Genomic DNA, 23,526 nt, shown 5'->3' with positions numbered 1-23,526 from the left:
AACATTAAAATGCTGGAGATATTCAGCAGGATAGGCAGCGTCCGTAGTGAGAAAAACAGAGATAATGTTTCAGGTCGATGACATTTCATGATAGCCTGCATCGGCTATTTTTTCTATTGGTAAATAAACTGCTTTTTTGCTGCATTTCTTGAAACCATAGGTGGCAATCATGCAGCACATTCGGAAAGTTCGTTAGTAAACATGCTTTTTGCAGTTAGCTAGTGTTTCAGAAATTTATTATGAGAACGTTGGAGAAGTTAAGTGCCTCAGGCCTTTGATTTTATGTGCAGTCTGAGAATCAGAATGCCTCAGATGCAATAGAAAAACTGTCCAGACTAATGCACAATAAGTTGTCAGGCAATGCTTTAAATATCTAACACCACATATTTGGGAACTGTGACTGGTTAACAGGATGATTAGGGGGTCATATATGTCTCTGCATTGAATGTGCGCAGTGAACAATATCAACTATTCTTTTTGGCCAGCAACTTGTTTTTGAGGGAAAGGTCTCCAAAATGTTAAACATAACTCTTTTCGTCCTCAATGCTGCAGCTCCTTCAATTTGTCATGTTTAGGCACTAAAGAGCTTTATCATTTGGCCTCAATACATCCCATCATATTTATTTCATCTTTCCTTAATTTTGCCAGCTATTTCTATGATCTGTTAGAATATTTAAAAACCCCTCAAAAGTGCTACTAAAGGCTTGCAGTCTTTGAAGTGGCTAAAACAACACCTTTTTGTGACTTTTAATCATTGTATCAGAAGCAGTACTTTAAATGAACCCTTATTTTACTCCATCCATTTGCTACATGATGGTGGGACAGGACTTTGCATGAATAAGTAATTTGCAGGCAGTTTCACTAAACCCCTTGGGTAACTTTAACTTTCAATGACGCAGAATGCAAACAGTGGTAGAACAAACACACCTCAAACAATATTTCTTTTAATTAAAGTCAGTGGGCCAAATCGTTCAGCTGATCCACGCAAGCAAGTCCCAGACATGCACGGATCTGATTTAGGTTTGGGACTCACTGTGTGACAGATGCCAGCACATCTGCCACTTCTCTCCACCCCCAGCTTCTACGTACTGACCCAAGTGGTCTCCAGTCCTACTGGATTCTCCCAGTATTATGCTGGCAACCAGCCCTCCAACCCTAGGCCTGATTTAGGCCAGAAAGCCTATTCATTTCAATTGAAGATTCCTGGCCTGGAGAATGAGAAAGGTATATTTTAATTAATTTACTTTAGTTTAATTTTCTTTTGTTTTGAGGATATTTTTAAATGCTTTATTGTTAATTAAATATCTTTAAATAATTTATATATTTTAATTATGTGCATCGTTTTAATTAGTTTTTAAATGTTTCCCAATATCAGAGACATTCACACCAGCAATTAATAAATATCCCAGCTTTGACGGGAAGTTGGGGCTCCAAGCCCACACTCTGGCCACCTCTCGATGGCTGTCAGGACCTCCCAGGGTGACGCCAAGAACAGCTGGAGGGCTATTTTCTCTGAAGCCTTGCAATATATTGCTGACTAGCTCCCATTGTGGAGGGCAAATAATGAAAGGCCCAGATACAGTGCATGTGGAGAATGTATTTCCTGTAGTGGGAGTCTAGGGCCAGAGGGCAAAGCCTCAGAATAAAAGGACGTGTCTTTAGGATGGAGATAAGGAATAATTTCTTTAGCCAGAGGGTGGTGAATCAGTGGAATTCAGACGGCTGTGGAGGCCATGTCATTAGGTACTTTTAAAGCGGAGATTCTAAGGGTCTTGATTAGTAAGGGCAACAAATGTGATGGGGAGAAGGCAGAAGAATGGGGTTGAGACAAAAAAAATAGATCAGCCATGATTGAAAGGGTGCAAATTGCCTAATTCTGCTCCTGTGTCTTATGGTCTTAAAGGCCAGTGGGATCAGCTCTTTACCTCTGCACCAGGTAAGCTTATGTGGGGAGTTGAATCCAGCCACCAAGCCAAGTTCAACACAGTCCGACCCAGTGGAAAGGGAACAGAATAGAGTATGTTACAGGTTGTTAATGTATGTCCAAGCTTTATACTTCTAACAACATTGAAATTTAGCTCTACTGACTATGTCTAAACTTGATCCTGGTGTGTGCTCTTTTCTGTGATCTGACAGCTTTGCTTTCCCTGTTCCACCTTCTCAACATGGGCATAAATCGTTTGGGAGGGATAATGATAGTGTAAAATGTATGATAGTGAACTGCCAGCCCACTGGACAATTTCATTTGAATGAGTTTTCCCGGTTCATGTATTCTATTGGTGTATTTCAGGGATTCGTATTCCCATTGAATGACAAATTTAATTACAGAAGGGACTGGCTACATGCAAAGCTTCACTGCTGGGTACTTGGTAGGGCAAAAGCTATTCTCTGTGGAATTCTCTGCCTCAGAAGGCAGTGGAGGCCAATTCTCTGAATGCATTCAAGAGAGAGCTGGATAGAGTTCTTAAGGATAGCGGAGTCAGGGGGTATGGGGAGAAGGCAGGAATGGGGTACTGATTGAGAATGATCAGCCATGATCACATTGGATGGCGGTGCTGGCTCGAAGGGCCGAATGGCCTCCTCCTGCACCTATTGTCTATTGTCTATTGTCTATTGTCTCATAGATTTTATAACCTTATGTGAAATAATGCTCCAAAATATGTCTCGGTTCATCTGTAACTTTTGCCAGTATGAACAATCATCTGGATAAACTATATTAATCTGTCTTCATCGTCATAACATCCACAATCGGCACACAACGAAGCATACTGAAACAATAATAAATATTATTCCACCTGAATAGTACCATATTTTAAAGAAATGTAATAAATACATTCCAGGATTGAAACACAGCGTAAAAACTGCCTTTGAGGTGACTAAATCTGATCCTTTCAATTTCATATTATTTATTTTCATATTTCAGATACAGCGCGGAAACAGGCCTTTTCGGCCCACCAAGTCCGCACCGCCCAGTGATCCCCGCACATTAACACTATCCTACACACACTAGGGACAATTTTTACATTTACCCAGTCAATTAACCTACATACCTGTACGTCTTAGGAGTACATTTGCTTCACTCTTGCAGCACACTCCAATATTGATCAGTGTGGGGAAAATCCATGGAGATTTTCCACTGCAAGACGCAAAATTAAGGTCTATATTGAAGACAAAATTATAAATGTGGTAAAAATAGAAAGCTGTACTTCATATAATTTTATATATGAACTTTTCCTGTTGCCAATATTTTCAGGTTTCTTCCTTTGCGGTTGCCTGGAGTTTTGCAGAGTAAAGATTTCACAATGCTCGTGGGAGCCTTCCATTAAAAGCACAGTCACTGTAGGTTCTGTGGTATTCACTCTCTACCCAGGAAGGAGAATGTCAGTAATGTTCTCCAGAGATGCTGCCTGACCCGTCGCGTTACTCCAACACTCTGTCTTTTTTTGAATGTCAGTAATTACTGGCACCGCTTATACACATGGGAGATCACAACTCACAGACTGATGGGGAAGAGATGGTGATCTCCCAGTGGAGCCTGCTACCGTGAGAAAGGTGGCGGCCTGTTTTGTTCAAGACGGAACTGCAGATGCTAGTTTAAACCGAAGATAGACACAAAAAGCTGGAAGTAACTCAGTGGGACAGGCAGCATCTCTGGAGAGAGGAAATGGGTGACTTTTCACGTGGAGACCCTTCTTCAGATTCTGAAATAGTCTGAAGAAGTGTCTCGACCCGTAATATCATCCATTCCTTCGCTCCAGAGATGCTGCCTGTCCCGCTAAGTTACTCCAGCTTTTTGTGTCTATCTTCGGCCTGTTTTGTTCTCTGGGCAAGGATACTGCCTCTGCTCCTTATCCCACAACAATAATAGCTGAAGACAAAAATTAGAATTGTATGTTGCTGTTGAGTAGATCGCTCGATGCCATTCAAAAATCATTCAGTTCAACCTTCAAAAAGTAAAGTGGGTTTGGGCAAGCAAGTGTTTATACAAACAAGCTAATGGCCAGAAGTTCCCAGGAGAAGTGTTTACTGTGCTCATGTGTCTTTCAACTGCAGTACATGAAGCAGTGTAACAAAAAAGGAAACAACAAAGTAATCTATTGGAGGGTCCCCTGCTGTGAAAAATCACATGATGTGAAACTACTTTCAATCTATGTGATAGTCGCATGGATCATTTCTCCACTACATCCAATTTGCTCTATCCCTTAAAATGCAATCAATCTACTTGAGCCTTTAGTATGCTAATTAAAATCTTGCATTGGTGGAGAATTTTGCAGGTAACTTGAACTGCGACAGAATCCCAAAAGAGATAAGGTTGGAAATATTCTTGCAACAGGCTTAAATTGTGTGTTTGAACTACATTTGTAAAACCATTTCAAATTTGTGGTAAGGCCAGTGATCAATATTCTAATCCTAGTTACCGTGATCAATTGTAGTAATAGACTTGACAAACAAAGTCAAGAAGCTCCTGTTTTTTAGACATTCTTGAAAGCCTATAACCACTTGTCTGCAAAGAGATGGTGAGCTATCACTTTGATGAGTGCATGCTCAGAAAATAATTTGTGAAAAGGAAAAGTGTAAAAAAACATAAACCTGTTTTATTCTCTGTGGTAGAGGGCTTGGTTGGTGCAGAGTTGGAGAACATAATCAAGACTACAAGTTGGAATCTGAAGAAGGGTTCCAACCCAAAATGGCACCTATCCATTCTCTTCACAGATGCTGCCTGACCCGCTGAGTTTTTTCCAGCACTTTGTGTTTTGCTCAATATTCCAACATCTGCGGTTGTTTCCATTGAAACAAAGATTATTCGTTGCTGCTTCTACTGATGGATTTATGTTATTCTTCTCAACTTAGGATAGGTCTGATTGCTCATGATAAAATGGTTTCGCAGCGGCACGGTAGCGCAGCGGTAGAGTTGCTGCTTTACAGCTAATGCAGCACCGGAGACTCAGGTTCGATCCTGACTACGGGTGCTGCACTGTAAGGAGTTTGTACGTTCTCCCCGTGACCTGCGTGGGTTTTCTCCGAGATCTTCAGTTTCCTCCCACACTCCAAAGACGTACAGGTATGTAGGTTAATTGGCTGGGTAAATGTAAAAAATTGTCCCTAGTGGGTGTAGGATAGTGTTAATGTACGGGGATCGTTGGGCGGCACGGACTTGGTGGGCCGAAAAGGCCTGTTTCCGGCTGTATATATATGATATGATATGATATGTGACTTATGTGTTTTCATGTTACCTTTTCCTTTTTTTGTTTGATTGTCTATCTCTTTTTTCTCTTCTGTACTGGTTCCATCATCATAGTATTTTGATTTCCAGTTTATTTTAATCATGATCTGTTTCCGTTTCAGTTTCATCACCCATGTAGGAACATGTGAGTGATATAAAATGGTGTCCTTGTGCTCAATGTAAGGTCGTTGTTGCCCCCATTCAATACCCTCCTCTATATTTGTTTCCTTTCTCCATCACAGCCCCTCAACATTCATACCAATGATTCAGCCACTTGCCATCATTTCATCTCCATCATTATATAATTCTTGCCTTTTAAAGTATGAACTGAAACTTTATATCTTTTCGTCCCTGATTTCCAATGTCATTCAGCTTGGACTTAATTCTCCATTTATCCTCTGCACTCCCACTCATTTGTTTCTCCTTCTTTTAACTCTAGTCTCCATTCACTCAAGTAAGATTTACACACTTTTATCTTGGTGCACATTTAATTTTTCAAATATTTTTTGAGAAAAAGCTGTTCAGCAAAAGGTATGTGAAAAATTATCCCCTGTATACAGCTCAATGGGCTCAGTAAATCTGACACATTCCAAACATTAGGCACAATGATAACACTCAGTAGAATCTCAATTCAGCCGACTTGCATCATGCTGGAAAAAATACCAGGATAGGTTTACAAAGTAATTATTTTGTTATACAAGATTAGGTATCGTTGGATGAGAGAGCAGCAAAGCTCAAGAAATGTGTAGGAAGGAGCTGCAGGTGCTGGTTTAAACACAGGATAGACACAAAAATCTGGAGTAACTCATCTGGACAGGCAGCAGCTCAAGAAATGCTGCAATGCTGTACCATATGTGGTGTGCTGAAAAGAGAGGGTCAATCAAAACGGAGAATGCATTGACTTGAAAAGCATAAAGTGAGAGGAGTCAAAGATAGATGCAAAATGCTGGAGTAACTCAGAGGGACAGGCAGCCTCTCTGGAGGGAAGGAATGGATGACTTTTCAGGTCGAACCCTTTCTTCACCTGAAATGTCACCCATTCCTTCTCTCCAGAGATGCTGCCTGTCCCGCTGAGTTACTCCAGCATTTTGTGTCTATCTTTGGTTTAAACCAGCATCTGCAGTTATTTCCTACACAAGTGAGAGGAGTCGTTGATTCATGGGGACATACAGCACGGCAACGGGCCTGTCATCTTAATGAGTCCACATTGACCATTAACCACTGACCATTAACATTTAAACTGTACATAGACTGCATGCAAGGTTAGCATTAAACTCAAAGCGGGTGGTGAATATCCAGAATTCTTTGCCCCCCCAGAGTTGTGGAAATCTATCATTGGGGGTTAGTTAAGAGGAAATAGAAACATTTTTGAAAGATCAGGAATTTGAAGACCATGGGAAACTGGCACAGAGGAGATGAGATAAAGTGGCCTATTCCTGCTCTTATGTTATTGTTAATCTGGATCAATGGAGCTGTAATGCGGCAGAACTAACTGCTGTATTGCCTGAAAGCGGTGTGTAAAACAAGAGTACTTATTTCTTTTTGAGAATTACAATGTCTAAAGAGATATAAATTGAAAACTAAGAATTCTGAAAAATAATGATTTCATGAAGTGTGACAAGAAAGCAATGGTCAGTCAGGATCAAGTATGAAAGCGGGGTTTGTTTTATGCATAGCCTTTATCAGACTTTGCAGAAATCAACAGCCCAATGGGAATTAAATTTACTTTTGACATAAGTGAATAATTGTTTAGTAGGACAAGTTATTTTCTTGAAATGTTCTTTCATAAAATTTAGTATCCACATAAAGAACATTGTACACTATATATCTTTTCTCTTTTCAGGCTTCTGAATGGTCCCTAATATGCCTAATGTTTTGTAATGTGTCTGAGACCATTGAGCTGAAAACAGAACTGTATTCTGCATTCTGTATCTTTCTCTTTGCGCTACCTATTGTACTTGAGTTCAGCTTGACCGTACTTTTTTATTATGTTATCAGATTTGATTGGATAGCCTGCAAAACAAAGCTGTTCACTGTATCTCGCTACATGTGACAATAATAAACCTAAACCTAAATCCTATATCAATTTTATTGCATGGAGGGATTTTGTGAAAAAAACATCAGTCCATCTTTTTCTCTCTGGGATGTGGACTGTGCCCATTTTTCCATCTTCAGTTCATATTGTAGCAATGTGAATTTTTTCACGATGTCTTAATTATTTTCATAAAAAGTGTCATTATTTTCTGAATGTGCAGTTCATTTTACAACTCTGTGCTTGGGTTTCCGAAATTGTGAACTGAATAAAATTGCGATTTATGAAGAAAAATAATCATAGACATTTCTATTATCAGTGAGTCGTTAATTTTTTTTAATGTTTTTGATGTGGTTCCTGAAAAGGTCAATTTTAATGCTATCGCTGATTTCATTGCCGTCACTGCACTCACTGTGGTCATTTCTTTAATATGATGCAACATGCTCTGCTTTTAATTAGTCCTAATTAACAATGCTGAGCGAGAGGTCACTACAGAGGGGACTATTATTATTTTTGCCTCTCTTTTATCTAACCAAACAAAATGCAGATTTTAGAATTTAGATGTTGCTCTCCTTGATTCACAGAGGAAATTTAAACCCATAATGTTTATAGAAACATAGAAACATAGAAAATAGCTGCAGGATGAGGCCATTTGGCCCTTCGAGCCAGCACTGCCATTCATTGTGATCATGGCTGATCGTCCCCAATCAATAATCCGTGCCTGCCTTCTCCCCATATCCCTTGATTCCACTAGAGCTCTATCTAACTCTCTCTTAAATCCATCCAGTGATTTGGCCTCCACTGCCCTCTGTGGCAGAGAATTCCACAAATTCACAACTCTCTGGGTGAAAATGTTTTTTCTCACCTCAGTTTTAAATGGCCTCCCATTTATTCTAAGACTGTGGCCCCTGGTTCTGGACTCGCCCAACATTGGGAACATTTTTCCTGCATCTAGCTTGTCCAGTCCGTTTATAACTTTATATGTTTCTATAAGATCCCCTCTCATCCTTCTAAACTCCAGTGAATACAAGCCTAGTCTTTTCAATCCTTCCTCATATGTCAGTCCCGCCATCCCAGGGATGCTGGACATGAGACCAAAATAAACCAATCTCATCTGTCTGCGCCAGATCCATACACCCCCCTCCCCCTCCGCCCCCCCCCCCATTCCCTGCATATTCGTATGCTGAACTAATTAAGATTTTTTTGCACAGTACATCGTTTCATCTTTATTATCAATGCAGCAAATTGTTGTGTGTGTCCTTTAGTCAAGTTTTTGTCAAGTTTATTCAAGTTTCTGTTCCCAGGTTTGAAGATGGGAACAGTACAATTTTGCCACCATGTTTGAGCCCAGCATCAACAGTTTGCACTTAACTGGATCCAGTGTTCAGTCTGAACTGATGTTTCATGTATGATTTCAATAATTTAGAAAACATACAAATTTCCATTGTCACCAGTGACTTCAAGTAGTTTAGTTTCGTTTAGAGATACAGCACGGAAACAGGCCCTTTGGCCCACCGAGTCCACACCAAACAGTGATCCCCACACGCTAATACCTTCCTACACACACTAGGGACAACTTACACTTATACCATGCCTGTTAACCTACAAACCTGTACGTCTTTGGAATGTCGGAGGAAACCGAAGATCTCGGAGAAAATCCACGCGTTAACAGGAAGAGCGCACAAACTCCATACAGACAGCACCCGTAGTCAGGATTGAACCCGGGTATCCAGGACTGCAAGGGCTGTAAGGCAGCAACTCTACCGCTGTGCCACCGTGCCGCACAGGAGCAGTATGGATAAGTACAATAGAAAAAGTTTAACCGCAGCTGGAAATGTCAAGGAAATATTATGGATGTTTTTTTTCCCAAATATAACCTTCTATTTGGGATGTAGCATTTGGAATTGGACTTTGGTTCCTTGCTTTGGCCCTGGTCCTGGGAAACCGAGATTGCACATCACATCTGTACTATTGAACTGCCTGCGATTAACTATTACAGAAGGGGTAGAATCAAAATGTGTGTCATACAACTCATCATTTAGGTTATTTACACATAACGCAGGTTTGTTTTCTTATTCTGACAAACCGAGGCATAAAATGAAAAGGCAGACTGGCCTTGTGAAATATTTGTGGAGCCCCTTTGACCCTCTCTGGTTCAAATGGGAAGATTAGGTCTGAGACATTAATGTATGCCAAGAGCCACATTATCATATAATTTGCATCTGGGCAGGCACTGCTGTGTACTTCAGTATGAATGAATGAATACCAAATAATGGTCTTTGCACAACACATACTTGTTGCAAAACCCAGTAAACATGGGAATGGTGCCAGTGGTAAAAAAATATATTAAACACTGCCAAATAGCACAAGAGTGTTGTGGAATATTTTTGCTTGGAGGCCACTAAGCTACTAAAAATGCATTCTTATTGGTGTTGCTGTTAAATCGACACTACATCCTGCCAATAAGCATGACATTTTACCTTCAATATTAAGTATTGATTTTTTTTTCAGTTGTCATTTGTTTCAGTTAAAGTGATTAAAAAGTAAAACTCTGTTCTAACCATTAGGATTCATGAATGAGAGGCCTTCCCATATGGCGTTAAGCTTTCCTGAAAATTGGGTGTCAGGCTTGGTCCTCAGTATATGCTTGGTTGGTAGATCTGAATGGGTGGTAGAAAGAGGGCAATAATTGGTTTAAATATCCTTCTACATGGGGAGGGCAAAAAAATAATAATTTCCAAACCATACATCTACCAGTAACTAATTGTGTAGACTGTTGTGGTTGTTGGAGATTAGGACTTCCACAAACCTAAAACCAATAATGTATATTGTCTATTGTCTATATTGGCAGAAAAGTACAGAAAGGAGTTTCAACCCTGTTGTGGCTTGAAAAGGTAAATTCCATGGAATAAATACTTTGATTGAGCCCTATACTTGAGAAATGTACATATGTGTCCATGAGCCTGGAGTCAGTTATAGATATTCTATCTATGTGAGAATTATTTCATTTACTCTCTCTCTTATGTATATCATGGAACATATTTGTATCTTGCAAGCTACAAAGCTCATGTCCTAAGTAGAAGCTTTTGATTATTGTCTTTATATTAAGAATGTCATGAATCTTATTCTGAAGCATTTGTTTTGGAGTAATACCATTGGACTTCAAACAGCTCATGCAAGAATAGAATGACCTTGGCTGGGGTTTTCATATATTGGAGAGCATGGCTTGTTGCTCTGGGCTGTGGAAGGTCATGTGAAACAGCCTGCAAAAGAGGGCTTAAGGGACAAAGAGCAAAAGCTGATTCCATAGAATTTTGCTACTACCAATTAACCAACTGTAATATCGTGAAATTTGTCCAAAAATTACAGAGAGTTAGATTTGTAGCAGAGTAAACACTATTTGTTTCATGAAACACAACAAATTATCTTTTTATCAAGAAAATGATAACATTAGAGAAATATCTTTTGATCCATGAACAAAAAATTTCATCCTCTAATTTAATGTCATGGTCTGCTTGAAGCATTAACTGCTTCCTTTCTTCAGCTGCTCTGAGGTTTCAGAAAATCCCGATATTCATTCTAGTTTTACTTATATTCTCTTATTATCGATCTCTCCTCTTTCTATCAGTCATCCACCTCCCACTGCCTCATCCCTATCACCCCGCCAAGTCCACTCACGGGTTGTTGTGCTGATGCCTTTATACATTAGCGAGTCTCAAATAAAATATTCAATATATGTTTTGATTAAAAAGGCAGATCCCAAAAATAAGAACAAATAAAGGGTCATAAGAATCCTATTGCAAAAAATCCAGTTAAAAGATATAATCTTTCATTTTAAATTTCTTGGGAATCTGTTAATTTTTAACAAAATCATTCAAGATTTGTTTTTCCAAAGTTCACAAGCTTTGAAATATGTGTACATCTATAATACAATTAAATCCCTGCTCACTTTATGTTACTTTGCTTTGCTAGCTCTCTAGTCCTCGGGTACTGATACCTCTTGTTACTTAAGGGCCTGTCCCACTTAAGCGATTTTAAGGCGACTGCCGGCGACTAGGCTGTCGCCGAACGTTAGCCGGGGTGTCGCAGGCATGATCGTGAGGAGTCTTCAATGAATCGTAGCAGATCTTGGCGCGTCGCGGAAAGATTTTCCAGATAGAAATTTCTCGGCGACAGCTGGCTTGTCGCCAGGTATCGTAGCTTATTGCGGGCGCTGTCGAATGCTGTCCCCAGGTTTGCTAGGTTGTCGCAGATGCATTTAGAAGCACGTAATATTAAATTAAGAAAAGGCATTTGAAGATACCAGAAGATAGTTTTGTTTAACCAATTTATTTATGATCAGGACATTTGACGGGTAGATTGGAGGCGATGGTTTGACGGTCAGGTAAGCGTTGGAATTTCGTGATTTTCCGAAGACGGTGTAATCTCTTAGCCAGGTGCTAGTTTCACAAAAAAAGCAACTTGTATCGACCTGACTCAGCATTGCCGTGATCATTGTTATGGGGTAAAATAAAATTTTGGCGATCTGCTACGACTTTGACAGTCGCCAACAGTCACCTTAAAAATCGCCTAACTGGGACAGGCTCTTTACATGGAAGTGTTTTTTAGCAAAGGTTGTGGAGAAATAAGGAGCTGCAGATGCGAGTTTACAAAAAATGACACAAAGTGCTGGAGGTCATGCAGATCTGAAGAACAGGTCTGGAGAATATAGATAGGTGTTGTTTCGGGTTGGGATACTTCTTCAGATTAATGAAGTCTGAAAAAAGGTCCTGACCTGAAACATCACCTATTCATGTTCTCCATAGATGCTATGCTGCCTGACCTGCTGAGTTACTCCAGCACTTTGTGACTTTTTTCTTCAAAGTTGTGATAGACTTAAAATTAAGAAGCAAATAAAAATATACTCAGTTGAACTGAAGGTGGCAATTAAATATTATTTTGGGGGCATGTGGGGGTTACTGTTGAGTAATTGACTAATATGAATCATATCAGTTTTTCTCTGGTCATCTGCTCTGAGAAAACATTAATTCCTTTCCACCTTTGTCAATGCTTTGACTCTGCCCAAATGAGATTGAGTAAAACTGTTCTTTTACAGAGTAGAAATAGTTTGATAATTAGAAAAACGGAAAATGGCACTCAACAGGTTAGGCAGTATCTGGCAAAAAAAAGAGACAGGGTTAATGGTTGATGATTGGTCTTCACCCTGAAATGTTAATGCTGTTTCTCTTTCCACAGATGCTGCCTGATTTATAAAGCTGTACAATATAATGAGGGGAGTAGATAATGTGAATGCACAAAGTCTTTTACCCATGATAGGGAAATCAAGAACCAGAGGACATATGTTTAAGGTGAGAGGGGCAAGATTTAGTAGTTCAGTTCAGTTTAGTATATTGTCACGTGTACCGAGGTACAGTGGTACAGTGAAAAGCTTTTGTTGCGTGCTATTCTGTCAGCAGAAAGACAAGACATGATTACAATTGAGCTATTTACAGTGTAGTACAGTTTACATGAAAAGAGAATAATATTTAGTGCAACCAAATGCCAACAAAGTCTGGTCAAGGATAGTCCGAGGGTTACCAAAGAGGTAGTTTAGCACTGTTCTCTAGTTGTGGTAGGAATCAGATTTAAAATTTAAGAAGCAACTTTTTCACTCAGAGGATGGTGGGTGTATGGAATGAGCTAAGAGGTAGTTGAGACAGGCAATGTAAAAGCATTTAAAAGACACGGACAGGTACATGAAGAGGAAAGGTTTAGAGGGATATGGCTAAACGCAAGCAAATGGATCTTGTTTAGTTGGGACATCTTGGTCAGCATGGATGAGTTGGGCTGACGTGCCTGTTTCCATGCTGTATGACTCTATGACTTGCTGAGTATTTTCCATACTTCCTGTTTTAAATTCAAAATTCAAGCATCTGTGTTTTTTGGAGTTAGAGTTTAGCAGATGGAATATAAAATATTAAAAATGCGTGAGGACTAACAATAACTAAATACATTAAAAGCGATCCAGTGTAGAGCCCCTTTGTAAGAGACACTAGAATACATACATATAGAAAAAGTGGCAAATAAAATATTCATATTATAATTGGGGTTGTTTCTTGTGCCTTTGATTTAAACAAGCACATATTAGGTTTAGAGGTAGTATTAGAACAGAGAAGCTCTGAGTCTAATCTAGAATGTAATGTTATACTTCAATGCACTCTGCTTCCCCGGTACACTGTTAATAACAACATTCATTTAAAGGGTCTACTTCAAAAGTTTTAAAGAATTTGCATAATAAGAACATCTTATTCTTCTCAGTGCAAAACGCCTCTTACACTGAAAAACCACCAAGGCGCCACATTCTTATTTTAAACAAGGACATGAACACAAAGCCCACAAAACTATGTGGCCTTTTGGCCAAAGGTTATGGTATTTAAGTCATCAATTATGGTCCATGTCTATTACCAGAGAAAGTGACTTTTATTTCAAGCCTTTGTTCAAGCAGCTTTCTTTCAGCAATGTACTGCGATTTTGTTAATGACTTGCACTCTCAGATCTAAAATGCACGGAGGACACAAATTAAAATTCCACGATTCCTGTGCAGACATGATTGTCCTATTTCCTCTCCCTGATTCTAAACATGAAAAATGAACATGTTTTTCTTTAAGCAGAAACAGGGAACTGCAGACGCTGGTTTACACAAAAAGGCACAAAGTGCTGGAGTAACTCAGCGGGTCAGGCAGCATCTCTGGAGAACATGGATAGGTCGCGTTTTGGGTCGGGACCCTTCTTCAGTCTTTCTTTAAGTTGGACTCCTCCCCCCAACTGCAGTCTTTCCTGTCACCATTGAGACTGGGAGGTAGAGCGGTGCTGTTACAAACACAGAAAATCTTTCAATTATATCCGCTCGATTTCATAGAATCGCGAAGAGTTCACAGCTCTGAGCTACCCATTTGGACAATTTGAACTTTGTCAATAATTATAATCAAGAGTATGCATCCCAGAGAAGGGGACGTATGCATTGCTTCCTGCACTTTACTGTCAGACAGTACTTCAACCAAGGCGACAGTGCCGCTGACAGTTCAGGCAGAAACAAATGGTAAAGGGTTTGTTTCTAAGTACCTCACCCTATGGGCTTGATAATCTAATGCTCTCCTGCTTGGAAATGAGGGACAGTGCAAGCAACCTCATGTAACAGGTGGCATTACCTACGTTCACGGAAGATGGAGTATGTCATTACTGACAAGTCACAATTCGTTTTTCTGACACAGCAGTTCATATTCACTGCACCTGAAATTGGGTGTTTACATGAAACAGAATCCATTATTTGTATCCGTCCCTTTCAGTGCTTTCTTTGTTTCCTTCATTTCAGCTCCAACTCCAGCACAGCTGTGCAAATTTAACTCTTTGAAGGGCAGAACAACACTTCCTAAAAACAACCTTTAAAAAAAATTAAAAGAGCTATGTGGAAAGCTGCCCTGCTGGGGAAACTCCAGACAACTCTTTAAGTGTTACTTGGTGCTGTTCCTCATTAAAAATTTACTCAGCATTTTCTACACATGCATGTGGCTAAAAATATTTTGAAAGCTGCAAAGCACATCCTGTTCTCCAGGGGTTTATTTGCATATAGTATATAAAGGAGTGTCAGAAATCGAGACAATGGAGAATTACTATTTAAGGAAAACCCTTTCTTCTTTTTTGGGTGACCTTATTATCACATTGAAGTAGTGCCATAATGTACTAAAATATCCCCTTTTCCTGTCAGCTGCTGAGAAGCCACACAGCAAAATGCAAAAGCCACCAAAGCATTTAAGAGCAAAGAAAATAGCAGCAGCAGCAGCAGCAGCAGCAGCAGCAGTGATGGCGTTACAATTCTACAGAAAATTGAAAGCTAATTGCTCTGATGGGTGTCTTTTCTAAAAATGCAATGACCCAGATATTTGTTTCTTCCTCTCTATGTTTGATTGATGGTCGAAGTCCATCGAAAGATTTTGTCTGACAAGGTCCTGTTGTGAGAAGTTAGGTCCAGGAGCAAGGATCTCTTGTTGCACCTTTACAGGACCTCATCTGTCGTTTAGCTCTAGGTTTAAGTTTATTTTTTCACCTGTACCAAGTGAAAAGCTTTGTTTTGCATGCAAACCCATTACGATACGATACGATAGAACTTTATTCATCCCATGAGGGAAATTGATCTGCCAACAGTCATAAAACACAAAATACAAGAAACATGAAATTGAAGTGACAAGTGGAAAGAATTGGGGATATGCAATTGGGTCAGTCTACCCCACGACAGAAGGGGGAGTTGTACAGTTTGATAGCCGCAGGGAAGAAGGATCTCCTGTGGCGATCTGTCCTGCATCTTTGTGGAACCAGTCTGTTGCTGAAGGCACTCCTCGGGTTGACCAGTGTGTCATGGAAGGGTGAACGGTAGTGTCCAGGATGCTCTGCAGTTTGAGGAGCATTCTCCCCTCCAAGATCACCTCCCATGAATCCAACTCTGCCCCAAGGATGGAGTCAGCCTTCCACATTAAATCAGATAATACCGAACGTAAATACAATCAAGCCAAACTCAAGTACAAAGGGCAGCGCAAAGTGAAAGATACAAAGCACAGAATATAGTTCTCACTGCCTGGCTCCAACTGCACATCATCCTCTTCCACATTTGCTTCCACCTATTCTATCCAGCCCCTGACTCACCCTTCTCTCACACCTCATTATACTGGCTATCTCTCCTCGACACACTCACTCCAGTTTACAACATCTGCAGCCTCTTGAGTCTCTGCCATCGGGTGTTCCATATGGATGGACTTAACAATCAAATAACATGGAACTGAGCAAACATGATTAATCAGGCCAATCTTGTGGTTCGATCATCAAATAGTTTTAAAATTCATGGGTTACGATATGGAAAATGAGGGAGAGAAAGAAAGTAGGGGAGAAAAGCTGTGTAAAATTCGCCTTCTTCTCACATTGCTACTCAATTGGTACAGGTTTCTATAACAAAAGCAAACCATTGGAAGTGCAGGATTTTTACATTCACAAAGTGAACTCTCTGTAATTAAAATAAATGTTAGCCCTCCTGTGATAATTTTACACCATACCAAGCCAACAGCTGCTGTGTTAAAGTTCTGTTGTAAAAAATGTTTGTAAGGAGAATTTGTATATCCCCATGCAGGCCGACAAATGGTTTATCTTGTTGATTCCACCAACACACAAAAGAATATCTGTTTTTATGACATGCTGATGCTAATTTTCATGCATTCACTGTTTCAATGAGATTATTCAAATACTTTTTAACTTCTTTCTTCATTAGATGAATCATCTGCAGCAGAAAGTTAAATTTTCATCAATATATTTACATTGTCCCACTGATATTTCACTGAGTAACATATGTGTTCCATATTTTTGGTGTATGTTGTGTGACTTTAGTTTTGTGTGTCCCTCACTAGTAATTCCTATTTTTGTACTTTTATGCAGAGACTCAGTCTGAATTAGCAGATGGCTATAATCAGTGTCAAGCCGAATGGTAATCAAGATATGTTGTCATATCCCGAATCCCAATGTCATAACTCATCAGGATATTGTGAATAGCACTGTTAATATTGCCATTTGCTTTGACATGGATGCAGGCTCATTACAACCGATGACTGCATTTTGTAAATAACTGAATACCGAAGATGCAAAAATATTGTGCTCCCTATGTATGTATATTATAATAAATTATTATATATGATGATGGATTCATTTTACTCTGATATTCATTTGACAACCAAACTAAAGCCAGTAAAACCCTTCTTTCCTGCAAGATTTTTTAATGACATTAAGCTGGTCTTTGTATTTGGAGAAACTGTGAAGATTAATTTTAGAGGAAATTAATCTTGTCGGATCACAAACTTTTCAGAGAGCCAAGGCAAGAGATAAACTCATGTCTCCACCTTGATTCAGATATCTCTGTACCACAATATTCCAATACGGGAACTATTCTTCCATCATTGTAAGGAAGTATGGTGTCTCCAGAGATTAGTTAGAATATCCTTCCAACAAAACCCAAACGTCAATGGTACTTTATTTGTCACATGTTCCGAGGTACAGTGAAATTCATTTTTATATATGTAGGAAAAAAACGCAGATGCTGGTATAAAATCAAAGGTAGACAAAAAATGCTGGAGTAACTCAGCGGGTCAGGCAACATCTCTGGAGAGAAGGAATGGGTGACGTTTTGGGTCGAGACCCTTCTTCAGACTGATGTCACAGTACAAGCATCACTATACATAAGCACTTAGATAAATCTTAGATAAACATCTCAGATACAGTACATAGCCATTAGACAATTCCATTTCGCACCACCTTTCCCAATATTAACTTGCCAAAAAGTATATCGTGTATTATATTTTAATTGATACAAAGTTTATTGAGAGGACAGAGGAGAATATGCCAGATTTTTGTCTTTAGAGCAAATTCTTCACCCAGTGTAAAACTGTGCATAATCATGGATCAAAAAGCTTAAAAGGAATGATAGATAATAAAATCTCGGTGACAGGCATCACTGGGGTAAGAGCCTGAAAACACGGACTGCAGTGCAAACACGATACACGTTTCACTGCTGCACTGCCTGCTCTTCTAATATCCATCTTTTTTGTTCCGTCTTTTTTTTATCTGTGCCAGGTGTCTGCTCGAGAATGAACTTAAATGCTTGGCAACACAAAAGAGATATCTCTGGAGTGCAGCATGCTCACGTACAGCCCCCACCCCCAAAACTCTCATTATTGTGTGAGACCATGTGCTCCACGGCAGCCTGTTAATGAGACATGGCAGATACAGCAGGCTCACAACTCTCATTCTCTGAAAGGAAGCATTTCCTTATTAAGCTCCATCTCATTACTTTCAGCTTCAGCCATTCAATAGACAATAATGAGGAAGTGTAAGTGCTTGCTCGCTCACTCGTTCTCTCTGACTCAGATGGAACAACATGTGTAATCATCCCCGCACACATTTCTTGCACACATCTTGCACCTCCCCTTGGACATTCTTGCAGTTTGATTCTAAAATGTAATTCTTCACAACGGCCCTGAATCTCAAGAGGTCAACAAAGACCAAACTGGCATCAAGACTATTGCACTGTTTTTTTTCTCTCACTGTAATGCATTAACTATTGCATTTATATTACATAAAAAAAGATTATAAAAATATATTTTTGCCTAGATATGCCAACACAATTTTTTATATTGAACAATATTCACATGGGTAAAAGTTGTCAAAAGATGAGGTCTAAACATAAATCAACTCAAAAGACTCCTGATAGATGTGTTGTGTGCTCAAGAAATGATTCAGAAATAGTGTATTCTCTTTCTCCGTCATTACCATATTGGTATAAAATTAGCTCCAAATAAACCATCAAACTATCAGAAGTTGCAGTTGTTCCAAACCGGCTGCAACTGAGAACTGCCTCATGTATTTTGCACAATGCAAATAATAGCAGAAGTACATATCTAAGTTTGCAGCATTACTTTTTTTCTTTAATTTACTTACCAACTTCAAAATTAATTTCCTAACTTTAAAAACAACTAATCAGTCAGACTTTACCGAATGGTGAGGACATGGATGTACAGAAATTAAGTTAGAAGCACTAGTCTCATCTCAAGACTTTGTTGCACGTCCAAAAGCCTACAGTTCCTGATCAGTTGGTTAACTTTTTTTCAGTGGATTAATTGTTTTGTGTTTTAGTATTATTTGGTGACTGTTATAAAATTATACGACTCATGTTTCGGGTGGCCCTTTATTAAACAAATGGGCAGAAGGGAATCTACCAACAGCTACATTATCCTGATCAGTCGAAAGTACTAGTGTTAATCTTTAGCAAAAATAGACTGCTGCCAGCTTATATTTTTGGTGCACCAGGGATCCAGTAAAAGTAGATGACAGCTGAAAGTACACAAAGGGACAGTATAGGTTTTATTTTACACACATGCATGCACATGCAAAGATCGGTCTTTGGGGTCTTAATTATGTAAGGCTAATGCCCGCCAATTACTGTGTAAACTAATAATATGGCTTAACAATGCAACAGTGAAGTGCCCAGTGGCCGAGTACCTCCACCCCCTCCCCCTTCAAATGCGATTATGTTTGTGGAGATTTGAGAATAACAGACTATTACATCTGATGAGTAGTCTAAATAAGAAGGAGGGTCTTTTTTTTAAGTTGGAGGGCTTCTGCCTAGCAGTGACAGCTGTTGACTTAAATACATCTCTATAATGGGAATGAAGCAGGCTATGGGAAAGCTGAAGGCTTTATGATAATAAGTCTTGACAAAAGCCACACAGCCCCATGATAGTAGGTGGCTGCACACTGCATGCATAACGATTCACACTCCTAGCTACCAAGTATAAATCTTTGACTTGATGCTGATTAAAAATATATGTGTATAAATACAAACGCAGTGAAAATCCAGATTGGATCAGAGGTGGCACACGGGTGGTATTAGACTAAGAACTTCAATGGCAATTTATATTTCTCCCATTGTTAGTCTGCTGGGAATAAACCTAATACAGTTTTATTCATTGTAATTTACACATATCATTCTGTACGAACCACCAGCCCTTATCATCCATCCATACGGATATGCATACTATGTATATTGATCTCCCTGTAACTGGCGTCTGCCTATGACATGGAATAATGGAATCATGGGCTTTGGTGGGGCTGTACGTTCTGTGCTCAAATATATTTAGGTTACATTTCCCTCCAATTATGGAGGGGTTGCGGGGGTGGTGGGGGAGGAAGGCGGAGATAGGAAGAGATGGAAAAATGTTGCAAGAGTCAAACGCAGGTCCTTGCAAGCCACGCATGGGCCATTTTGCCTTGCAGCCCTACACCGTCCTGGTTTGAAACACGCCTGCTTGAACTTGTCAGCTTGTTATAAAATATGTATTTTGAGTAGCAAAATTAATCGATGAGGGAGGATATCAGTGCTGATTGCATAAATAACTTTTGAAAGCCGGCCTTAAAATGCCCATAATCACACTACAGTGTTCCTCAGTGAGGTCCAGGGAAGCACCCAGGGCTGTCGACGTGAAGCATTCGCAGCCCCTTCAAAGAAAATAACAAACCCATTGTTATCCACGTAGCTCGTTGTCTACGGCTGCTCATCTGGACATCACTCCTGTTTTAAAAAGATGTCAAGTATCTCCACCTATGTGCACGTTGCGTTTAAATGCACCCCACGACAGCTGCCGTTAGACTGTGTGTGACACAAGACTTGCAACACAATCGCCAGTCCGTTTGCCACGAATAAAGCCACTTTCCTTTTATTTTTTCTCTCTTTCTTAAGACTGCACCAAGTTCAACGTTCGTCCCGCACTTTCATATCCCCATACAATTGAAAATAAATGAATATTTCATACTACGACTAAAACTGCGGTGAAGGACTTTGACTTTAAACTTTTACTGCGGAAAATCCAAACTGCAGCCCCGGGAGGTGCGCCAGCATTGCACAAACAGAGAGGTAAGAGTTCCGATCTATCAGCCAGGTAAGAAAACTTGAAAGCATTTCTTGAACTCACCCCAGGTAATGTCTTCTGTTCATGCAACGCACTTTGGGCCCTTAGAGCTGATTCCCTGGCACAGTACGTTAGGAAGGCACAACCTAATCATTTAATTAAAGGGAACATGACATTAAAAAAATGCATTTGTGAATATAATTTCAAAATGATCTGAGTGATGATTATTGTTCCAACAAACGCAATGTTGTCAGTGCAAGGTGCCAGGCTGGCAAATCACGTCTGACTAAATTGTCTTAATATGGTTGACTTGGAGTTTTAAACATACGGTTTAGTTAACGTATCTCGGTACATATCTTTTGAAAATGTGTGTACTCTTGTAGGGTCAGTGGCCGAACAATGGATTATAAAGGCACCACAACAAGACTGAAGAAATTGTACCTAATCCCAAGAACTCATCCCAAGTACACCTAGGCACAAGATGTACGCTATCGTAACTACAAATCTAATTCCAACAAAACACACACTGCCCATACTTTTGTTTTACGCTTTTAAGTCCGCATTTGGAGCAATATTCCAAATTTGGATTGAAAAGCAAACTGGAGCCCAGTTGGAGATAACTCCACTGCCCTTTGTCTTTAACTACTAAGGCTGCGACAGTTATCTTTATATTATCAGAAGCCGGTGGTGTCTGCACCAGTGCCAGATGTGGGCTGGCAGTGGAAGTTAACCCGCAGGAGTTGTCACTGTTGATGCAGAACACACCCCCAGCAACTTAGAACTCCGCAGATTCCGAATCAGGCGTACAGAGCAGACACACTGGAGGGAAAGCAATGTACAAAGGGTTCTTACCCCCAGACATGGCTTATTTGCAGTGTGCGCGTACATAATTTATTATATGAAAAAATAAAACAGCATGATTAAAAAATAAATCAAAGTCTCATATTGCAAGCAGACACGAACAAAAATTGGATGCTACACTTTTATACTGTTTTCAAATTGGGGGGGAAAAAGCAATCGCCAATCTTAATATGATCAGTAAATAATTATTATCTAAAGGCTTAAAGAACGAGTGTTTGGAATCACATCACTCATATCATTGAAATTTCAATCCATGTTATTGAAAATAGCATGCAGTCTTATCCGCGCCTGTGAATGCGGCCGTTGAGCTCATAAATATTGCATTTTAAATTACAGATAACCTAAGGCCCTTTTCATATCTTACTTTTACCCCCCCCCCCCTCCCCCCAGACTCACGACACCGCCTCCCTCCAACACGCAGATTTACTGTGCACCTGCACACCCTTGTATGCTTTTCTCTCATATCGCCCGGCGGCAGCAGCTGGGTCATTTCGCCTTTTAAAATCAGGACTACAAATCCTGCAAGTTATTATTCCTGTGTGTGTGTGTGTGTGTGTGTGTGTGTGTGTGTGCGCGCTTCAGTGAGTGAGTGAGTGAGTGAGTAAGTAAGGGAGAGACCCTCGCGTTTAACCCCATTTACGAACCCCCCTCATTGAGTTGCGATCGTTACTATCACCCCCCCCCCTCTCCCAACCCCCTCCCACACACCGCCCCACCGACAAATCATTGCAGCTCCAAACAAAGTTGTATTTTGACGAAACTGTTAGTGCGAACTGTTAACTCCAGCCAGCATCCCCGTCCTTAAGTCTGTCTAACTCACCGGAGTGTTCTCTGTCATTAAATTAAATCTAAATATATATATACAGAGAGAGAGAGAAGGGAGGGAGAAAGAGATTTAAAATAAACGAGAAGGGACCTGACGGAACCAGAGTTCGCCGAGGGATCTGAAAGCACAAGTTCTTTCAATGGGTGCGAAGTGAAGAGTGGGGGACCAGAGTGAATCCCAGTCTCCAGCACTCCGCTGCTCACGGGCTTTCTCAAAATTAGGGTCGCCAGCCACTCATTGTCTTCTCAAACGCTGCCTTTTACATGGTGTTGTACTTATACAGTGGGGACGGAGCTGGTATATATATATATCCAGCAGCGGCTATAATGCTATCCTTCAGCACCACCCCACAAACTGGCCAGACCTCAACATTTGCATCACAACAAACAGTAGCACAAAAGACATTCTCAGATTACACCGAGTTTGGAGAAGCACTAAGTTGTTCCCTGGTTACAGTGGGGACCGGGAGGGAGGGAGGGGGGGAGGGGGGGTTGTTGGGTGGGGGAGGCAGGTAGGGTTAGGGGGGGGGGGGGGTGGTGAATGTGCATACAGACCCTTGTGCATGCCGGTGAAGCGGTCCTTTAGCACCGTGAGCTCGTAGATCTTGCCAAATTCCTCAAAGAGGGGCTTGAGGTCCTTCTCCTCCAGGTTGCGGGGGATCTGGCCGATGAAAAGTTTGATGGCGTCGTGGTCCTTCATGGGGATGGTGCTGTTCTGGCTGTGGCTGAGTCCGTTCATAGGCCCGTTGACAGTGCTGATTTGGATGTTGTTGTTAAGGCTGTCTGCTGCCTGCTGCACGCCGTTCGTTAACGTGGCCATCTTTCTCCCACACTGCGTGACGTCAGGCAACTTTCCTTTACATTGACTCCGCCGTTTAAACAGGCTGGATGGGCTCAAGGTCGGCGCAGACCCGGGGTGGATGAAGCAGCCCTCCCCTCCCTCTCCCTCTCTCTCTCCATTCAGCTCCACCACAACCCCAGATAGTGGTAGCTTCCAACAACCCAGCCATAAAAAGCCAGCTTGCGCACGTTCGCTTTTTTTTCTCCCCCCTCCTCTCCTCTCCTCTCCTTCCTTGATATAATAATAAATCCCTACCCTCTTTACTATA

General features: G+C 40.5%; 1 protein-coding gene across 7 annotated transcripts in view; it reads right to left on the bottom strand.

Moving 5' to 3' along the window:
* Positions 1-23,311, bottom strand: part of celf4 (CUGBP, Elav-like family member 4) — a 1,071,661-nt gene extending 1,048,350 nt beyond the window's left edge. For all 7 annotated transcript variants that reach the window (XM_078429907.1, XM_078429991.1, XM_078430145.1 and 4 more), the window contains exons 1-2: positions 22,973-23,311; positions 20,795-20,877 (exon numbers count right to left, since the gene is read on the bottom strand). In XM_078429907.1, the coding sequence (XP_078286033.1) occupies positions 20,795-20,877; positions 22,973-23,237 (348 nt within the window). In that variant the 5' untranslated portion in view covers positions 23,238-23,311. The remainder of the gene's footprint in view (positions 1-20,794; positions 20,878-22,972) is intronic.
* Positions 23,312-23,526: the final 215 nt, after the last annotated feature.

This window comes from Rhinoraja longicauda, chromosome 1 (assembly GCF_053455715.1).
Source record: "Rhinoraja longicauda isolate Sanriku21f chromosome 1, sRhiLon1.1, whole genome shotgun sequence".
Taxonomy (NCBI): Eukaryota; Metazoa; Chordata; class Chondrichthyes; order Rajiformes; family Arhynchobatidae; genus Rhinoraja; species Rhinoraja longicauda.
Note: the sequence above shows the minus strand (reverse complement) of the source record. Positions and strands in the feature narration are given on the sequence as shown.